General features: G+C 46.9%; 1 protein-coding gene across 3 annotated transcripts; it reads right to left on the bottom strand.

The window, feature by feature from the left end:
- Positions 1–9,509: 9,509 nt before the first annotated feature.
- LOC123167605 (uncharacterized) lies at positions 9,510–14,594 on the bottom strand. Of its 3 annotated transcripts, XM_044585445.1 has the most exons (4): positions 14,238–14,594; positions 13,978–14,135; positions 10,662–12,253; positions 9,510–10,033 (listed from the first exon to the last, which is right to left on the bottom strand). In XM_044585445.1, exons 3-4 carry the CDS (start codon positions 12,040–12,042, stop codon positions 9,717–9,719), a joined length of 1,698 nt encoding a protein of 565 aa, XP_044441380.1. In that variant the 5' UTR covers positions 12,043–12,253; positions 13,978–14,135; positions 14,238–14,594; the 3' UTR covers positions 9,510–9,716. The 3 variants fall into 3 exon arrangements, with proteins under 3 accessions (XP_044441380.1, XP_044441381.1, XP_044441382.1); XM_044585446.1 differs by lacking the exon at positions 14,238–14,594 and having other exon boundaries at positions 13,978–14,152; XM_044585447.1 differs by lacking the exons at positions 13,978–14,135; positions 14,238–14,594 and adding an exon at positions 12,587–13,101.
- Between the last annotated feature and the right edge of the window lie 808 nt (positions 14,595–15,402).

Below are 15,402 nucleotides of genomic sequence, written 5' to 3' on the forward strand. Positions count from 1 at the left end.
GTGTCTAGAGTTGTGTTGTGATATCTTCCCGTGAGTCCTTGATCTTGATCTACACATTTGCGTGTATGATTAGTGTACAATTGAATCGAGGGCGTCACAAGTTAGTATCAAAGCCGACTGCCTGTAGGTAGCCCCCTTTCCAACTCCTTGGCCAAAGTTGAGTCTAGTCATCCAAAACTGTTTTACTAACTTGGCTGTGTGGCTTACGGGCGCACGTCGCCATTGGGTGGTATTAGGATCTTTCATTCCTCGTCTATACTCTTGGACTCTGATCTCTCGTCTATTCGGGTTAAACATTTTACTAACTCTGACATTAGGCTCTCGTACCCACTTCCTCCCGGAGAGCCCCGACATTATCGATGATCGGTTGCTTCGCCAGAAGATTCTGCGGATACTCCTCGATGTTTCCTGAGACCCTGTGCCCACTGCTTTGCAGTTCCTGACCACCGATAAGTCCCCATGGATAACATCCTTGCCGTTTGTACCTTCATCCCCGGTTGCTCTTGTTGTTACAAGTTACCCCTAACACTCTCCGTTGTTCCGAGAATCCTTTGTGCCTTATGCTTGTCAGCTTCTTTTCGCACTATGGATAATTTACTTACCCGGGGTCCGTTCCTCCCCAGTTGTTCACGTGCTTTCCAAAATACTTTGAAATGCTATCTGATCTCCCAAAAATCCTCCACAGCCTTTTACTTTTGATTCACCTTGCCTGCTTGTATTATGGTTAATTCCATATGTCTAGCAATATTTATTAAGAACCTTTGTGTTTGTCATTCTGTTCCTATGAATTCTACGTATATGCGACTACTCGCAATCATCAATTGATCCATAGGAATTTTCTTTCCGGCTCAGACATCATTCCGGATATGAGCTGGTTCTTGCCCAATCAAGATTCGATCGGTGTGCCTCTAAGTCTGTTCAACCTATCCATCTTCGATCGGAGCATCTGATTCTAATACACCGATCTAGAAATCAAATCATCTTGTATTTAAGCATTGAATTATTCAGATGTTACCATAAACCGGTGCCCTTGCATTTCTTATTCTTCTGGTTGAATACTGATACTCACATCAACTCCGTCGTGAATCGCCAGGTCCTTTGTTGGATTTTATCTGACAGTGTCCTTCATATTCTATCACCTTGTGAATAATGCCTTTGGTAAATTTGTATCCTCTGCTTTTGTCAACCATGCTTTACCTTCGAACTTGCGTTAATTATTCTTGAAATTCATGGTATATGTTCCTAAGATGCCCCTAAGGGTTAAACCTATGCCTTCCCTAGTCCGTGTGAACCCAAGAGTTTTCACGAGTCATACTCTTCTGGTATTTTGCCAGATATATTTTCAAAACCACAACTTCATCGAAAGTGAGAAGTGAATGAGAGGTTATGCATTGAAGAAGTGGGAGTCGATCTTGAACTTTGTGTTCATGCCACTGGAACCGATGTAGAACTTATCGTGGAAGCTGCTCGTAAAAATGATTACCCCTTGTTATAAGTTCATCTTGTATCGGTGGTTTGATCATTCATAACCGTGGTTCCGACCATAGTTTCTCCTTAATTCCATTTCCCGGACAAGTTAAAATACTTGTCTCCTGCAAGTCATTTCACCTGTCCAACCTCTAATTTGACCTACCTTCAAGTATTGCCTCATGTTATCTCGAGGATATTGTGTCACTGCACTACCTCTTGTAAATTCTTAATTGAAGTGATACTCCGTCACATCATTCCTAGCCTGTTTGGCTACATCATTATCGTCCTAAATTTTAACTGTGCTACCTGGTCCTTTCCGGAGCACAATTCTTCAATGATGAGCTAAGCTTACGTCGCTCTTCCCCGTCTTATCATTTTGCCTTGAACAACAAGCTTGGTTTCGAGTTTGTGTCGTACCCGTGGTTCCAATAACCTTTCGCTCATCATTCCTTTGACTTGATGTCATCGTCGAACGATTACCTCTTCATGAAATCTCTCGACAAAGGTGTCGTGATCATCATCAACATTCTGAGCTCTTCCAGGATATCAATTGAATTCGTGATGAGAAATACCCTCCTTGCCCCTCGATGATTTGTGTTATCATCGACAACATTCTTGCTTTCCCCCCTAGACAAACTTGTTCATATAATTTTGGAAATACATCCTTTCGACATGCCGAGGGATTGCAGCTGAACCCATCGGCCACATCCTCATCCTTTTCCTGATAAAATTGCATGAGATGTTCTAAAAATTCCCAATGGATCCTTTGTGTATCCGAAGTCTGACCTTTCCCTGATGACCATGTCAACACTATCCCGAAGCATGTGTGTGGTACTCCGATCATCAACGAGAACATTGGGAGCGCAATGCTAACTGTTCTTGATCAATTATCCAAACACCGTTGTATGGGTAAACCTCATAAATTCCTTGCCCCTTTGTCTAAATGGTTTAATACTTGGAGCCCTATCATGCTCTGCCTTTCCTTGGGAAAGTTATACCCTAATACTTGGGTATAAACACATTTTCCTTTCCATTGGTCTGATTAATCCGATAATTTCATTTTCCTTTCCGTTGGCTTGTTTAATCTTCTTGTGATCTATATGATATAAGCAGAATAATTCCCTGCTTATAAAACACCCCGATGTACAACCTTGTCAGTGAGACCCTGTTACTATTGTTGATGACATTCCGGTAACCACCGATGGACGCGAACCTTGCCGATTGGTCCGCCTCGTTCAACGAGCAGGAATATGGTTCTCTTCGTCCCTCGCCCTTGGTACCAAACCTTGTTGCCAACATAACTGACAGGCTATCCTCTAACCTATCTTGCTATCATGATCATGCAAGATGACAGCGCCCTCCCTACTTTTAACCCACATGGTGGGCCCATAACCCACAGTTCCACAGGATCGAAACCTGACTCTCCTGTACGTCCCTGTTTTCCAAAACTGTCCCTCGCGCTTGGCTTACCCACGTAGTGATCTATTCTGGTATCATACGCAATACTTATTCCCATTGCTCTGAACCCCTTTCACCCTCTGTTTCAGGCAACGAACGATTGCCTACCCGGTTGAAGCTTCTTATTGCTCCTTCTTACCTTGCTCTCGATGACTTTCTTGAATTTCAACTCGAGAGATGCCTCTATGCCACGTTCACCGAGATAGCCCCCAGGTACCTATCTTGTTTTGAACTCCATCCATCCCGAGTCTTCCCCATTACTCCACCTCTTAAATCTCGAGACGAGATTTCTTGTAGTGGAGGAGATTTGTAACACCCCGAAAATCATGCTACAGTAATCCCCTTTAAATGATGCCTTGTCATCATTGTTACTGTTGCTAATCTCACTTTGATTCTATTCTAGTCCAAATCTCAATTTCAAATTAAAGTCAAAATTCTAAATTGCTCAAACATGAAAACTAAAATGCTCATCATGTGGCAAATATCCTTTTGGCAATATTGGTGGTGAACCAACATTTTTGCAAAGTGTTTAAATGCCCTAAACTAATTAAAACAATGGTTAAAACGTTGCTTAAATGCCTTTTTGTTTTATAAAAATGCTAAGCTAATTTATTTAACTACCAAACTAATTGTGGCAGTAGTCTAAATTATAATAATAATTTAGGTTAAAGCTTTGTGTTTTATAAAATTGTTTTGCCTTTTGAAATTAAAAGAAAACAAAGAAATTTCAAAAAAAGCCCCCCCACTGGGCCAACCGGCCCAGCTGGCCACCAGGCCGACTAGGCCGGCCCACCCCACTCCCCTATACACCCCCTCTGCCCAAACCCTAACCGAAACCCAGCACCCCCATTCCCCCCCACTCGTTCGCCTGTCCCCTCCCCCTCCTCTCGTTCCCGATCTGGATCGGGAAGGGGAGCGATCCCGACCCCCTTCGCCGTCACCATCTCCACTTGCCGTCGTCGACCACCGCCGCCGCACGAGGACCCGAAGCCGCCTAACGCTGCCCCGCCGTCGCCGCGTCCCCATCCTCATCCCCACCGGACTGCGCCCGCCTTCCCGCCGCCGCGACGCCACCCCGTCGTCCTCGTCTCCTCCTCGCCGGACGCAACCTCGACTCCTCCCCAAGTCCGCTGCCATTCCCCTATGGCCCCGCCGTGAGCACCTCCCTCCTCCTCCCTCGCCTCCTCTGTGCGCGCGCCCACCGTCACCGTGCGCCCCGGCTGCCCCGCCTGCAGTTGCCGCGGACCGCGCACGCCCACAACCGTGTCGGCCGCGCCGTCGCCCTCGTCGGCTACCTCTGCACCGCCTCCACTCGCCGGCGGCTGCAGCGCGTCCCTCCTCTGCAACCCCATCGCCGCTTCCCACCGCGACATCCTGCCCCTCGCCGTGCTCCCCCGCACCTCGTATTGCGACCAGCGCCGTCCGCGAGCGATCCCCGCCGAGCCCGCTCGCTGGCCGCGTCCTCCCCCAGCGCCAGCCTCGCCGCCCACCTCTGTCCCCGCTTCGCCGCACCACCGCGCTGTTGCTCGCCGTCCGCCCGCGCCCCGCAGCCCCGATCCGGCCAACCGCCCTCGTCCGCGCCCAACGCCACTCCGCCGCGCCGCGCACTCCGGCGTCCGACGCCCGGTGCCCGCGCCCGCGCCCCCTCGGGCTCCGCCCCTGCCCGTTCGCCCGTAACCGCACATCCGCCCCGCTAAGGCCCTGGGCCTATGGCGATGGGGCCCACGCCCCTGTCTTAAGAAAAACGAAAAAAGAAATGTTAATAAAAATAAAATAAATACTAAAATAATTAATTAATTAATTAGTGGTTCAGTTAATTAACTTAATTAATTTTGCCTAATTAACTAATTAGCTAATTAGTTAGTCAGAGGACTCTATGACAGTGGGGCCCCACCCCTAGTTAGCTTAATTTAAACCCCCCTTTTAAATATGTGACACTCACAGATGGGCCCCATTGACCCTGTTGACTGGTCAACTTTGACCCGGTCAACGCTGACTGTACTGCTGACTGGGCATTGACCGGCCCCACAAATCAGGGTTGACCATGGTCAACTCAGCTGACTGATGACGTCATGATGACGTCATGCTGGTGCAATAATCCTATTTTAGTTTAATAATAAATCTAGGATATTGCTTAAACTTCATAAATTCATATAAAATAATCTGTAACTCGGATGAAAAAGTTTTATACATGAAAGTTGCTCAGAACGACGAGACGAATCCGAATACACAGTCCGTTTACCTGTCAGATGCCTCTAACAATCTGAACATGGAACATTCCCCCTCCGGTCATTTGTTTGACACAGGTCCGGAACCGGGAATACATTCCCGGTTGAATTCCCCCTTCACCTATATCGTGTAGCCATGCGTTAGGTCACACCCGGCACAGCATATTGCCACGTTATGCTTTGTGATGCTATGTTTGCTTTATATTTACTGTTTCTTCTCCCTCTTCCCTCCGGTAGACCCCGAGACCGATGCTGCCCCTGTGATCGACTACGTCGACGATGACCCCTCCTTGCCAGAGCAACCAGGCAAGCCCCCCCTTTGATCATCCCGATATCACCCATTCCATTCTCTCATGCTTGCATTAGATTTTGCTACTGTTATTGTTTGCTCCTATTCTGATGCATAGCCTGCTTTTGTAACCTGCTTATTGTTACCTACCTGCTTATCCTAAACTGCTTAGTATAGGTTGGTTAGTGATCCATCAGTGACCCCCACCTTGTTCTTGTTGCCCCTGCTTCATCATCGAAGACCCGATCAATGGGATCAAAGACCAGGCCCCGGCACCGCACATCACTTTCCCCTTAGTTGCTCGACACTACTGGGTTACTATCGAGTGCCGAGGGTGAGACCTCTACAGCACTTCTGATGTTAACCCTGTAGTGTAGCTATTCGGTCGTGGTCATCGAGGGTGATTCCGCCTTAACCACTTCTGATACGACTCTGTCGTGCAACCCCTCAAGTGTGAACCTCGGGGGTGATTCCTCTTACGTTCACCTTGATGATTACATCGAGTGGAATTCACCGGGGGTGATTCCTCGGGTTTTCCCCTTGATGTTTGGACACACAGTTACTATGGTTACTATGACTTTACACTGAACCATGTTACTAAAGACGGGTCGGCCCTGAGGGGTACCCGCGCGAGCTTAATTGCGAGTGATGTGGAGACGGGTTGACCTGGAGGGTGCCCGCGAGATAATTACGAGCGTGGCCGGGCATTCCTAGCCCTTGCCGCAAGTCCTCGAGACGGGGCAACGGGGTCACATCTTTCATGAGTCTCTGCTTGTTACCGTGCGTTCCTAATCCACTACGATTTGGATATTTGATCCGAGGGGCCTCTGGCCTGATAGCACTAACCATCACGTGGGCATAGTATGGGCGTTCTGCGTCGTATACATCAGCCGAAGCTTAATAGACGTCAGCGACTGAACGGCGCGCGCCGGGTTGGACTGCATAAGAACCTGCCTTGTTGAAGGAGGTAGCTAGGTCTGCTCACCGGTCGCGTTCGCAACGTGCAGGAGTTTCCGGGGAGATGGCCCATGACCCCTGGGGGCATAGGTTTAGTCTGGCGTGCTGACCTCTCTATTAAGCCTAGGTCGGGTTGCGGCGTATTGTTTGGCCGAGGCCGGGCATGACTCAGGAAAGTGTGTCCGGCCGGAGTTAATCGAGCGTGGTGGGTAAGTTGGTGCACCCCTGCAGGGAAGAAAACATCTATCGATAGCTTGTCCTACGGTAACGGACACTTGGAGTTGTATCCCGATCGATACAACTAGAACTGGATACTTGAGATGAGACATGGATATGAGAAATGGATAGTATGGCTCTGGGATTGCTTTCTTGCAGGGAGTCGAGAAAGGATCTCTGGCCGAGGTTGATAACACTTCTACTACTTTACTTTATGCTACTCTACTCCCTCCTGTTGCTGCAAGATGGTGGTTTCCAGAAGATGCTAGTCTTCGATAGGCTAGGCTTTCCCCTTCTCTTCTGGCATTCTGCAGTCCAGTCCACAGATACAACCCTTTTCATTGATACCGATGCATATGTAGTGTAGATCCTTGCTTGCGAGTACTTTGGATGAGTACTCACGGTTGCTTTGCTCCCCCCTTTTCCCCCTTTTCCATTCTTCTCGGATGTCGCAACCAGATGGTGGAGCCCAGGATCCAGACGCCACCTTCGACGACGACTGCTACTACACTGAGGGTGCCTACTACTACGTGGAGGCCGCCGACGACCAGGAGTAGTTAGGAGGCTCCCAGGCAGGAGGCCTTGCCTTTTTTATCGTAAATGCTTTTGTGCTGGCCTTCTTAAGGCAAACTTGTCTAACTTATGTCTGTACTCAGATATTGTTGCTTCCGCTGACTCTTGTGTTTTCGAGCTTATATATTCGAGCCCTCGAGGCCCCTGGCTTGTAATATAAAGCGTGTATTATTTTAATTTGTGTCTAGAGTTGTGTTGTGATATCTTCCCGTGAGTCCTTGATCTTGATCGTACACATTTGCGTGTATGATTAGTGTACGATTGAATCGAGGGCGTCACAGCCCGAACCTGGGTAATTGATGTGTCCATCTTCTTCCTTCTTCACCGAGTTAGGCCGTGCGGACGACGAGATGGCTGGCTAAAGAGGTCAAGTTCTTCGCACACGCCCCAGAGTTCGAACCTTTCTTGGATCTGCGGAGCCCTGAATATCTTAACGCTCTTATTGCACTTGAACAATGAGATTTTGACAAGAAGTCTGGGAAACATGCATTTAATTCTAATATAATCCCTAGAAAAAAATGGTATAAAAAACCGCTTTCATGCACCTAGTGAATAAATTGCTTTTCCTAGTATATGAGAGAGGGGAATTTTTTCGATTAAACTTCACATTCATGCTTATAAATTTGTGGTGAATTTAAACTTTCATTCAAATCACTAGTCAATTTGCTATAAAATTTGACATGACCTTTGCTCTTATTTAGAGTTTTGGTTCATTCTCAAATCATAAATAGTATGAAGGACTTAGAAGTTAATAGTACAATTCAATATGAATTGGAAATTCATTTATAAATAATAAACAACTGAATAAGGGAAAATCAAACTTTATTGATAATTGGGAAATAATACAAAGTTATGTTACAAAAAAATAAAGGAAACTTTATTAAAAAATACCATTACAAATTCTTACAAAAAGAATGAACAGTAAATCTATCTATTTTCTATCCTATTATAAATCTTCAAGATCTTCTTGATCTTCTTCATTTCCAAAATCTGCAAAAGAGGCACCAAAGGAAAAAGAAATTATTCTTGTTAAAAGCGCCCCCTCCTTCATGGAGGGATAGTAAGACTGAGCCCGCCTCCTTCCTCTTCTCAGTTTCCCAAGTCGTCCTTCGTCTCGGTTCTAGTATCGCGTTAGATCTCTGAACTGAAGCTAGATTGATCTCGCCGTCGCCGGTGGGTCGTCGGCGTCGGACTGGACGTTGGAGGGGCTGGTGTTTTGTGTGGCCGGGAGGGAAGGAGTGGGTTGGGTTCGTTGGTGGGTGAGGTGGGCCCCGCATCCCTCGCCTCGTGACTCGTCGTTGCTGCCGTTCTGATGTGTCTGTTACTAGGAGTGGTTGACTCAGCCAACCTTGTAGCTGTCCGTCACGCTAGGCCTTTTGGTGTGGAAAGATATTTGTGATTCGTAAATGATAAATAAAAATATGCAGTTAGACCGTTTACTGAAATGACAACAGCTGAAGGTCAACGTTTCTGAGACCTTTTCATATTTCCAGAGCAATTTATCCAAAACTTAGTTACCACAGAATTCAGAGAATCAGAGCATGCCTGAAAAGTCGTATTCCATTTTTCTCTTGTTCGGAGCATACAATGTACACTGATTTATCTACTACTACCCTCAGTTCCTAAATATATGTCTTTAAGAGATTTTAATATGAACTACATATGGATGTATATAGATGTATTTTAAAGTGTAGATTCACTCATTTTGCTCCGTATGTAGTTTATATTGAAATCACTAAAAAGACTTATATTTAGGAACGGAGGGAGTATATGAACTTGCAGAAATACAAGTGTAGCGACACCAGCTTGCTGACATGCATTCTCTCTCTCTCTCTCTCTCTCTCTCTCTCTCTCTCTCTCTCTCTCTCTCTCTTTGTGTTTCGACAGCTTGGCCGCCCTTTGTTGCTGCTGTCTGCTGGAAGCTTGCTTCTTAAGTTCTAAGCGAGAGGGGGGCAGATTTGGTGCAGCTATGTTGAAATTGTGATTGGCTTGCTAATTAGTACTAGGAGATTACAAGAACTCCTTGACGTCATGTTTGTATGTTCAGATGGTTGCTGCACCTTTTCACAAAAGAAGAGATGATTGATGTACCCAGTGAACAAGAAAAATCGAGCATGAAAGCTCTAGCAAAGCCAGAATACCCTGAAGAAAAGGCTAATCCACGGCATGCTGTCTGAAGATAAAACTAATTCACAGTAGAATATACTACTCCCTCCGTAAACTAATATAAGAACGTTTAGATCACTACTTTAGTTATCTAAACGCTCTTATATTAGTTTACAGAGGGAGTACCTTTTATGTCAGACACACACCAATAATAACTTGGAAATTCAGCAGGGTTTCAACAACATAACAAACTTGGAAATTCAGCAGGGTTTCAACAAAATAACAGACCACGACAGTACCAAGGGAGTGCCACTAGTGAGCATCCGACAGATTACTGCTGCACACCATTACAGCAGCATACACACACATACACATAACAGAACGGAGGAGAGGCGAAAGCATCAACTGAAGGCCGTCACTCAGTGGCAACCAGCGGCATGTTTCTGCGGCCTGATCCAGTCGTGCAGCACCATGGTCACCCTGTCGTGCTGCTTCACGGAGGATCCGTGCAGGAGCGGGGCGGCGCGGGCGAGGACGCGGTTGTAGTGGACGTACTCCTTCTGCCGGAACCTCTCCTGCTCGGGCGGCGTCATCTCGTCCCACTGAGCGTGCAGCTTCTCTGACAGGCTCCGGTCGATGTTGTACCTGGTGGCGCCGAAGCACGTCTGGCTCAGGACCCGCCTTGCCAGGGTCTGCAGGTCGGGCACGCGAGCCCCGTGGGTCGACCACCATTCAACTGCGAATGTCGAGTGAAGCGCGGTAAGAAGGTGCGTAATTCATGTAGTATGATATGAACGGATGAATGAAATGGTGATCATCTCAGTGGGTGTAAATGTTTGGGTTTGAAAGTTGAAGTGAAAATGGAAGAAGAGAAGGCTCCTGTACAGTTTAAGCAGACCATATAGCCCAGTTTGCAACTTGCAACTAACTAAGCAGCTATGTTGACAAGCTTAGGCTGATGCAGAGAACTTGATTATTCTACACGTTCATCTGTAAACCTTTTAACTTCTCTACTACTCCCTCTGTCCCATAATGCAAAAACGTCTTACATTATGGAACGGCGGGAGCATTTATTTAAACAACCATGTCGACAAGTTAGGCTAATGCAGAGGAGTTGAACTTTGAATAGAAGTGCACTTATGACATGATATATTTGTGCCATGTTCACATGCTAACTAAATATGTTGGCGCACTGTATGTTACGGTGCACAAATGCACATATCAGATTTTGTGGAGGACCTCAGACACTATTCCAGCTCACTCTAAAGATTGGAAAAAATCAAGTACATATGACACATAAAGGCACTACCGTCAGTGGCTTGTTAGGGAGTGGTCATTTTGCAATAGGTTAGGGTGTAGCTTACCTTGTGGTAATTCCATGATTTGCTGCATTGCTGGATCTGTGTCGAAATAGCCCAACTTCTTTTCATACACTTCCAATTGTGCAGACGCTTTTCTGGCATTGTAATGAGCCTTGCCCAGTTGGATTGTGCATGCCGCGATGCCGCCGCTGATCTCAGCATCAGGCTGGAATCCAGCTGTGTAAAAGAACCTTGGGTTTAGCATCTGACCAGCAGCATGGAGGGGACTATGCAAGTAACCATCCCATATCCTGTCAATCATACACCAATAGAAGTCACTTTCATATCCGACACTGAGAGATATCTCTTCTTTTGCTCTGTCCATGGCTTCATACAAGATACCCATCGGACAGATATCAGATTCCAGTTTATACAACACAATGACAAGTGGTTTTGTAACCTTCACGACTTCAGCAGCAGCATGCCAAAATTCATCGTCTGTCTTTACTATGCTCTGGATATGCTCAAACAAATCAAGACAAGCCCAACCAGAGGGAACCCATTTAGGCGAGCTGAACATCTGCACCAGACCTACTCTTGCAGAAACTAACCTCTCTAATGTGATGAACACTGCCACAAATCTCAGATAAGAACTGCTCAAAATCTCCACCTGAACATATCTTCCTTTCAGTTTCATTGGCAGTGCATGGCCATATAAAAACCTTGTAATTTCCCTTGCCTTCATTAGGACTTCACTGACATGCTCGAGCGCTGCTATTTTCTCAAGCAGAAGGTTGATGCAATGGTCAGCACATAGCACGAAGAAAAAACTGTCATATTTATTTAGCACATACTGCCGTGCCATCTGCATATGGGGTGACACGTCATTCATGACAATCTGAACAATGTTATGGGCACCGACATCATCAACCACGCGAGAAAGCATTGATTCTAGCTCATCCAAGTCCTCAGTGATTTCAGAGACGTCAATGGATGTGAGGAACTGCGTACCTTTGCTGCAGTGCACCAGGACACTTACGAAGCTTTTGTCACACTTGCTCTTCCAACTATCAACAATTACAGTGCAGCCACTTGTTTGCCACTCTTGCTTGAGTTCCTTTGCGCGGTTCTCAGTTTCTCTTAGTTGCTCCTGCAGAACAGCTTCGTACGTAGGCTCAGGTGCAGGTTTGGAGAAGAACTTGCCTATTGATTTTGCTGACGGAGAATCGAAGTAATCACTTGCCTCAACCTTGGGTTTCAGTTGACAAGAATTATATGTGATTTCCTTGGGCTGCCTCAAATACGGTAGAAAATGAAGAAAGCAGCGGTTATTGGATACAGTTGGTTGTAGCTGTGGTTGCTGGACTTGAGCAGATGGAAGGGCTGGGCTTGTGTGAGGAACCTCATCATGTTCATGCTTCCGTTTCTTCATTTTTCTGAGCATCCAAGCTTTCTCTTCTTGCGATCCACAAGTGAACTCCTTAAGCTTGTGCTGGCATTGCCCCTGATGTCTGCTAAATGGTGCTCTAGGCGGTTGTAACTCAAACCACCTTAACGCAGTAATTGCAGCTCACTCTGCAACCTTCCTCATCAATGGTTTTGCCATGCCTTTCTTTTCCACGGCTACTTGTCTGAGGATATTGTACAGAAAAAACCTGAAGGAAAGCAATGAGAGATACTTCAGTAATGCAAAAATTAAAATGTCAAATTCCCAAAACATGAGTGCAACATTTCACCAATGATTAGATTTCATCTGCTTCCTCTTAATGACAGCACATGATGTATGCTAGTGATGAATTTACCACATGTCAACAGAGAAGACTGTGATCCAACTAAACACTGTACCTTAGAAGTTTATAAACACAGTATTACTGGATGAAACAGTTTGTTCTGTATTTTTTTTCCCAATAAAGAACAGTTTGTCTGTATAACTCTTCAAGAAGAACACATAAAGACTGCACGATGATCTTACAAAGCCAGTAACATACCCCCTCTGACACCCTCCTCTCCCCCGCCGCTTGATCTCCCTCCTCCGGCCAACTCCTCCACAACAAAGAGCAGATCCGGAACCCTCTCGCCACCCATACCGAAGTCCAGCGGCGCCGTCACCAGGGTCGGAGCCGCCGTCGACCTCCACGCCTGACTTCATCCCAGCTCGCTCGCTCCCGTACGGCCCCCTCGGCCGCACCGGGGCGCCCCAGCCGGCCGCCCTCGGCCTACCCTGCCTCGCCCCTCCCCCTCGCCGCCGCTGGAGGGTGCCGTCTGGGCAAAGTCTGGGCGGCACGGGCGGCAGCGGGGCCTCAACTGTCTTTGGCGGCGCTGGTTCTCGGGGCTCCGACGGGGGCCTCGTGATCCCGTGCGGTGCCAGGCGTGCTGCCCGACGGGGGTCTGTGCAGCGCTCGGGCGACGGCTCCGGCCGCGAGGGGCGCGGTGGTGCGCGGATCGGGGTGTGTGCACCGCTCAGCGGCTGTGCTGATTGCGCCCGGTTTCCTTTAGTACTGTATATCTGTTTTTCGCTCGGTGTTTCCTAATTAATCAAGAAACTTATCTTTTTAATGAATGCAGAAATCCCGTCATTCGGAAAAACAATACCCCTCTGAAACAAATGGCGTGCAGTGACTTTTTTCCTGATACTAAAATTAAAAAAAGTTCATAGTTTTAGCAATTCCTTCAAATCGGCTCAAACCCCTTTCAAAACCTAACATTACGCTGCCCAATTCACAAAAAACAGACAAAACCTAAAATGAAGAAAGGGGAATTCTTCGGGCATGCTCCAATGCACACCCTCTGTGTAGAAGAAAGCCGCAAATGACTTTGACTGTTTGCCATTTCTGGACATTGACGAGACGACGGGTTTTAGTTGAGGAAAGGACATTCACTGATGGGTGGGTGAACAAATTTTGTTGGAGAACAACATTTCATTCTTTTTACCATGATATGCTTTTAATAGTTAGATCAGCAATTATTTCTGAAATCGCGGTCACCAGAAAAGGCAACAGAAACTTCGGTGGATTATTGGGGCAAACCTCGATGAACCAAGCATGGTTCGAAAGAGAATCCTACGGGGGTGGATGTGTACTAGAGAGACATTGGAAAACAAACAAAGATAGGCTGGAAAAAAATGTAAAACCCAAGTGAGATGGGTGTTGTGTTGGATACATATTCACTTGATTGGTTACTTCGGAGAATTTCATCGGCATAAACAAAATTCCAAAGAACACCTTGGGATAATCCTAGTTCTTAATGTTGCATTTGAACAATGAGATTTCAAAAAAAGCCCGAGAAATATGCATTTAGTTCTAATATACTCCCTAGAAAAATAGAAATGGTATCAACAAAAACCTTTTATGCTCCTAGTGAATAAATTGCTTTTACTTACCTTTGACTTTAGATCTCGTCTTCTCCGTTCCAAGTGGGGCAATGGTTGTGGTGCGCTGGAAAAGGGTGAATGGTGCGGCGCGTCTGGGCCTTGCTATAATCCTAGTTGAATATCTGAACGCACTTACTGCACTTGAACAATGAGATTTCCATGGAAGCCTGGGAAATATGCATTTAGTTCTAATATGCTCCCTAGAAAATACAAAAGATGGTATGAATAGAATCCTTTATGCTCCTAGAGAATAAATTATTTTTTCTTACCTTTGACTTTGGATCTCGCCGTCTTCATCCAAGATGTAAAAAGAGGATGGCCTGGGCAGCGACTGTGGTGCGTCGGGAAAGGGCGGATGGTGCAGTGCGCCGGTGCCTTAGAATACCACAATCTCACCTAAGAGGAAACACATAGATGATGGATTTACGAGGGCAAACATATCTAGAGAGTGGAAGTGGCGGCGGTGGATGGAGGAGAAGATAGTTAGATCTGGACAATGTTCATGGTTGCCGGTGGAGGAGAAGATAGTTAGGTCTAAGGAGTGGTGGTGGCGGCGACGGATGGAGGAGAATATGGTTAGATCTAGACAATATTGATGGTTGCAGGTGGAGGAGAAGATAGGTGGGTCTAGATAATGTTGATGGTTGTGTCGTGTGGGAGGGGATGGCTTTATAGTCGCGCGGTTTGGGACTAGGGGTGCGACCACGATCCGCGTGATGCGGGGTGCGGGCCGTCAGATTGGAGATGGGTGGCGGAGAATGGGGTAAACGAGGTGGCGCGGATAGGTGACGTGGCGGGGTAGGCGTGTTTCTTTTCTAAGGGTGAGGTAGGGTGCGGGGATGCGAGGAAGGCGTGCGTGTCGGGTAGGTGGATGCCAGTTGGGACTGGGCGTTTTTTGGATGGATTGCTTTTGCGCACGGCGTTGCTCGCTGTCGCAAGTTTTGGATGGATATCTGGTCGATGGGCCCATGAGGTGTGTGGTCGTGATGAGACTAGTGCGAAGGCGTAAAATCAAATTACTGCTAGGACAATTTGGAAAGCGTATTTCTATGTTTTCCACGGTCAATTGATACGAGGGGTGCTTCTTTCAGGTATTGTATAACACGCCTCAACAAAAAAAGTACTCCCTTTGTTCAACTATTATCTAGTTGTTTCTCAGCAGCGGCCGTCACGCCACATAACACCTCGACTTGCCCCCCAGGGTCTCGGAGAGTTAGCGACATAGCCGCCGACGTTTGATGGCAATGACGCCCCTCCTCTCCTTGTTGTGTTGTGTTTCGTGGTCACTGCTACACTCTAGCTTTTTCTTTCTGATCAACGTGGCGCTCAGTGGTGGCAGAGAGGAGGGAGGAGGCGGCAAGAGCGAGGAAGGAACTGGGGTTTTGGGGCGAGATGGAAATGACTTTGTCCGTTTGCCATTTCCGGAGATAGATG

This window comes from Triticum aestivum, chromosome 7D (assembly GCF_018294505.1).
Source record: "Triticum aestivum cultivar Chinese Spring chromosome 7D, IWGSC CS RefSeq v2.1, whole genome shotgun sequence".
Classification (NCBI taxonomy): Eukaryota; Viridiplantae; Streptophyta; class Magnoliopsida; order Poales; family Poaceae; genus Triticum; species Triticum aestivum.

Excerpts from the sequence above, each read along its gene's own strand:
- LOC123167605 (XM_044585445.1), bottom strand. The coding sequence starts at position 12,042 with ATGCTCAGAAAAATGAAGAAACGGAAGCATGAACATGATGAGGTTCCT. Across the intron at positions 10,034-10,661 it reads AATCATGGAATTACCACAAG|TTGAATGGTGGTCGACCCAC; the intron begins GTAAGCTACACC and ends CGACATTCGCAG.